The sequence below is a fragment of the Sinohyriopsis cumingii genome, chromosome 4, assembly GCF_028554795.1.
Source record: "Sinohyriopsis cumingii isolate HCF-2022 chromosome 4, ASM2855479v2, whole genome shotgun sequence".
Classification (NCBI taxonomy): domain Eukaryota; kingdom Metazoa; phylum Mollusca; class Bivalvia; order Unionida; family Unionidae; genus Sinohyriopsis; species Sinohyriopsis cumingii.
The window spans coordinates 71,044,861-71,050,860 of NC_142964.1; the positions used below are offsets into that span (position 1 = coordinate 71,044,861).

The following is a 6,000-nucleotide window of genomic DNA, read 5'->3' on the forward strand; positions in this document are numbered from 1 at the left end:
TCTGTCAAAAACTTATGTAGGATCAGGCGCTCGTTTGCTTTCCACGCAGACTAGTTAACGTCCAATGAAGATTAAAATGTTCTTCCAGTGGCCTTTCCTGAAAAGGGTCCATGAAGATGTACATTTAAATGAAATGACCGCCACAGTAAACTTCGTTTGGATTGATACACACGTTAGTCTAGTAAGTGTAGATTTTTTTAATATGACAACTTAGAAAAGGGAATCAGTATTAGCAGTAGTGTAGTGGGGCACCCTAGCGTCAATGGGAATTAGCAATACAAACAGGGTCTCGGCACTCTAGCGTCAAAGGGAATTTAACATGGGGATTACAGGCCCGGCACCCTAACATGGGAAAAGGTCGTGGGCAACTCTGGCGTCAAGGGGAATTTAACATGGGTGATTTATGTAATATAGACAAGACTTACATTATACATATACCCCATTAAAAAAAATTGTTGAAGGGGTTAGGCATGAAGGTCAATTTCTTTTCGAGAGCTATGAATGGCCCTGAAAAGGGCCTTTGGGTTTATCTTCACCTTATTCCATGTTAACATAGAGGGCATCGTTTAGGTCTCCTTCTTTTTCTCAAACTGTGCCTCACTTCTGGACCGTAAATCAAAACCCTCTTTAAACAGCCTTATCTTTCTACATAGATTCTTCTTTTCCACACACTTATATCCGTCACCTTGACAAAGGTCCACGATGATCGGACATACATTGGTAAGTCCGTACGGAACAGCATTGAAGAGACTAGAGTAGAGGATTCCACGTTGGTCCACATCTTGGTGACGAGAACAGGCAAAGGAATGCAGCGAACTGCGGTTATTTATAGTGGAAGGGAGGATCGAAACGGATTGAGTTGGTTGACCAATCCAAACACGCGTTACAAAATTCAGTCACCCCACGTCCAATCTGAAGAGATCAGTCTGTGACGTCACATTCCCTATACAGAGGCGCTAGCGTCTGTGCGCAGTCAATCCATGCGACAGTTTTCAAACATGACACAAACTCAGAAGACGATGAATTGGGGTGCACCGGCGGTGGAAACGAAAAGCAATGGAATAGCATTGACTACCCAAGTGAACCCGGACTTACTTGCAGAAGAGGTGAATTTAAATTGGGATTTTGTGGATTTTCTTACCTTTCACGAGTTTGTTTCGGAACCAGTAAATTCGCCACCTTCTCCTTCTTTACCACACGCGGAGAATTTTAAACAGAGACAGAAAGAAGAATTTGAGAAATTTATACAGCAGCAAAATGAAGCAGAACAAGCTTTTCTCCTACAGCAGCAAGAAGAAGAGGTAAGAAAGAAACAACAACAAGAAGAATCAGCAAAGAAACAAGAGGGTGAAAGTCAAACCGTCACGGTACTGTTGGACATCTTGGTGGAGTTAAGAAGTCTGAAACAAATGTATCAGACTTCTTTATTACGGCCGAAGAGAAAAAGACCTCCCGAGCTAAACAACCCAATCCTGTGACAACACCTACCATACCACCCTTAGTGATTTCTACCAAATCATCTACAATACGCAGTCCAGAAGTAGGCCTTGGCCGTGGCAAAGGCTTAAGGCAGTTAAAGTTGATTGTTTAAACCAACAAATTACCCAAAGGCCATATTGAGGGCCACCCATATCTCTCGAAAAGAGATAGTATTTAAATTGCCATCATCAATTAAAACTCAAAAAAGCCCTTTTTTACCCCTATGGTGTGTGTGTGTGCGCGTGTTGTGTGCGTGTGTGTGTGTGTGTGTGTGTGTAGGTTCTTATTCTAAAAATCAAAACCAAGAGACACTTACGTTTTACGCCTGGTCTATTCTGGTACTAATTTTTTACAATTCAATTGACAACATATCACTTTAAAAAATTCATTAGCTTCTTCTGTGTCTGTCTTCACTCTCTCTGTTTTTTAATTTCTTCACTTTCACAGTTTTTTCCTCCATTTCTTCCTAGCTTTCTCCCCTTCTTATTTTCTTCTCCTGTTTCTCTTTCTGCACTTGTCTGGGTTCTTCCTTGGGGTAGGGTACCTCTTCTTCTTCCTCTTCATAATTCCTCTCGTCTTCTTCTTGCTCCTGTTGTTTCTTAGGGCAATCTGGGACCAATGTCCTTTTTCTTGACAATGATAACAGGAATCTTGACCTTTGTCTCTTCTAGCCACTGTTTTCCTTTTTTGACGGTCTGGACACTCTGAAGACCAATGCCCTTTATCTTGACTTTTATCTCGAAAGGAGGGTGAGTAGTCCATCGGCTTGTCTGAAGAAAATTTTCTGATGACCCCTCGCAAAGCTCTGATGAAAAGTTCGATCTGTGTAGGTTCTTCCATCGTTCTGCTCAGTTTGAGAGTGAAATGAATAGTGGAAGGCAAGTCACACACCTTTTATATATACGCTGGTCTGTCATGGATATAAAGTGACCCATGGTGTTTAACATGTAGTCATTTGACTTTTTGCAGGCAAGATGAAACGATCGATTCAATTCGAGAAGAAAGAAGAAGAAAGTAAGAGGCAGAAACGTGATCTATCGCCTCGTACCATAGCTGAAGTCTTGGCACAAATTCATGCCAGTGGTTTTGAAGATGACATGAGTGAACCAGAATCCAAACCCAGCGATTCTACAACCAGTTCAAGTTCACCAATAAACCCTGAAAAGTACATTCGAGAGACCGAAAAGCGTTCCTCCAGAAAATTTAGAACCACAGCTTACACCTACACGGTGAAGTTTAAAGATTTCAAGACCGACGTACCGTTGGAGAAAGCAAAGGGCTTCATCACTGAAATGTGGGATTCTTTGCTAATCACACTGAAACGACAATGTGAAACCAAAGAAGACGATCGCTTGAGACTTTCCATACAACACGACAGCTTGAAATCCCTGTTTGGATCAAATTTTGCAGTCCTGCAGAATTGACCCCATCCAAAGTCATCCAAAGTCATAGACAAGATTCAGCACGTGCAACAATCCAATGATAAGTTTCACATCACCGATGGAAAAGCGACACTGTCCATGACCCACGTCTCTCTTCCCAAAGGGACTGGACGCAAAAAGGTCTTATTGGTGGACGACCTTCGTAACACCAAAACAAGCCTCGCCCGAATTAACAACCCTCAAGACCAGATGTGTTTAGTCAAACAACGAAATGATGCAGAACTCCTGTTACAACAAGCAGGCCTGTCCAAAGATACACCCTGTGGCATTCCTGAAATGCAAAGATTGCAAAATGTCCTAGCTCCACGCTACACCTTGAAAGTGCACCCTCAAGAAGTGCGCGGGTCTCTGTTGTTTCGAGGCAAAGACTTTAAGGATGGAAAATACATTCACGTCTATTATCACTATGAACATTTCTATACCATTACCAGCATCACTGGATTCATGGGATACAGTTATTACTGTGAGATATTTTGGCTATGGCTATAACAATCGAGAGCAACACAGACATTGTGGACGAGTACATTGTCCTGCTTGTCTGCGCACTTTTGTCAGCCCTGGCTGTTACCAACAACATCTAAAGACACAAGGTTCACAGCAGAAATGTGCTTGTTAACTCCTGAGATTGTGTCCTACCTGTGGACAAGGCATACTTACTAGTAATGCCAAGGCACACGTATGTTCAGGAAAGAAACGATGTCACATTTGTCACCAAATGGTGGACTTGGAACATCAATGCTACATGCAAAAATATCAACCCCAACAAGAGGAAGATGATAACCACAAGAAGATAGGCAATTTAATCTTTTTCGATTTCGAATGCATGCAAGAGACTGGCATTCACATTCCTAATTTCTGTGTGGCTCATCGAGCGTGTGAAAAGTGCATCCAAGAACCTATATTTAGTCATTGCCCTCACTGCAGCAAGATTCCTGGAGGACGTGAAAAAGTCTTTCGGGGACCGAACACGTTAGCAGATTTTGCCCAGTGGAGGAGGAAGAGGAGGAAGTCGGCCAGAAGAAAGGGAATTTCATCGTTTTCGATTTCAGATGCATGCAAGAGACCGCCGTTCACATTCCTAATTTCTGCGTGGCTCACCGAGCGTGCGAGAAGTGCATTCAAGAGCCTATCTTTTGTCATTGCCCTCAATGCAGCAAGTTTCCTGGAATACGTCAAAACATCTTTCGGTTACCTAACACGCTAGCCGATTTTGCCCAACGGATCTTAGACTCCATCGACAAGACGTGGAGCCAAGAGGATATCGAACGTTACGGAGATTGTCATTGCCATGCCACGGTGATGGCCCACAATTTCTCAGGATACGATGGACAGTTTCTTTTGAGATACTATACGGAACAAGGCACCGAACATCCTAAAGTCACTTTGAACGGAGCCAAAATCATTTCCATGCAAGTGGGACAAGTACAGTTTAAAGATTCGATGAGCTATTTGGCCATGCCTTTGAGTCGAATACCTAAAGCGTTTGGAATGACAGAATTGGCCAAAGGTTGCTTTCCACACTTTTTCAATACCGAAGCCAATCAACATGCTGTTCTACCCCATGTGCCTGGGGCTCACGATTACGACCCCGACAACATGCGTACCGAACAAAGAGAAGCTTTCTACGCTTGGTATCAGGCCCATGCCTCTGACCCTTTCGACTTTCAGGAAGAAATGTCAAAGTATTGTCGTTCCGACGTGGACATTTTACGACGTTGGTGTGGAAAATTTCGAGAACTGTTCATGGAACACGGAGGGGTCGATCCTTTTAATAAAGCTTGCACCATTGCCAAAGCGTGTTCCTTAGTGTACAGACAACGATTCATGCCCGAAAACACCCTGGCTGTCACCAGCCCTCAAACGACCAACTATGTCAAACGTCAATATTCGGTCAAAGCCCTACGCTGGTTACATTATTTGTGCGACAAGGAAGACAAATGGATTCAGCATGCCCGCAACCGAGGGGGCGAAAAGACCATCAGAACGTATTCGGACTTAGAAAACCCCAAGATCGTGTACGAGTTTAACGGTTGCTTATTTCACGGATGTCTCGTCTGTTACCCTGATAGTGGCACTAAAAATCAGTTTTTACAACGAACCGTGGTAGACTTGTACCAGACCACTTGTCAGCGACGCTTGAAGTTAGAACAGCAAGGATACAAAGTGGTGGAAATGTGGGAAAACGAATACGATTACCGTTTGAAAACCGATCCCGAGTTTAAATGCATCGTAGAAAGGTACCAGTGGGTGGACCCCCTGAACCCGAGGGATAGTTTGTACGAAGGTAGGACAAATGCCACCATTTGTGTTTAATTTTGCTGCTTCGCGTGTGTGGATAGTAGATTATGGTTTTGTTTTTTTTGCTGCTTCCCGTGTGTGAATGGTGTGTTTGGATTTTGTTTTTTGCTCCTTCGCGTGTGGATAGCATAATTTGGGTTTAATTTTGCTGCTTCGCGTGTGTAGATAGTAAAAAAAAGGTTTGTTTTTCTCCTTCGCGTGTGCGGATAGTATATAATATGGTTAGTTATTTGTCAGGTCATTACTGTGTGGATAGTAGATAAATATGTGAAGAGAAAAGTAGGGGATGTTTTCCTTCACGTCCGTGCTTTACATATAAGAACTCACAGCGTTCGCCGTTCGCGCCATTCTACGGAATTAGCGCAAAGAAGAAGGCTTCAAACCAACTTGACAAAAATGAAAAAATTGCAAGACGTCCTTGACAATTTGGGCATGACTGAGCAAATGTTAGTTAACCTAAACGAGGATCACTATTCTTATAGTCCCCGTGGAGTGAAGATGGAGATCAGCAACTTAAGAAAATAAGAGGAAATGATAAGTGATCTACTTAAGGAAGAAAAAGAGGAGAAGGAGGATGAAGAGGAAAGAATAAGGATGAGGGCATGGAACGAAAAAATTGAAAAAGAAGAAGAAAATGAGAAGATAAAAAAGAGGAGGAGAAGGAGAAGAAGGATAAAAAAAGAGAAAGGAAAAAAGGAGAAGAAGAGAAAAAGTGTAGGAGAGAAAATAAGAAGTTGGTGGGAACAAAGAAGAAATTAGAAGAAGAAGAAGCCAAAGGCCC

The 6,000-nt window shown here is 42.7% G+C and overlaps 1 protein-coding gene across 1 annotated transcript in view; it reads right to left on the bottom strand.

Moving 5' to 3' along the window:
* The window catches only part of LOC149801427 (uncharacterized), a 28,338-nt gene extending 22,771 nt beyond the window's left edge, over positions 1 to 5,567 (bottom strand). The window contains exon 1 of the mRNA XM_089956799.1: positions 5,547 to 5,567. Coding sequence (XP_089812925.1) covers positions 5,547 to 5,567 — 21 coding nt within the window. The remainder of the gene's footprint in view (positions 1 to 5,546) is intronic.
* Positions 5,568 to 6,000: the final 433 nt, after the last annotated feature.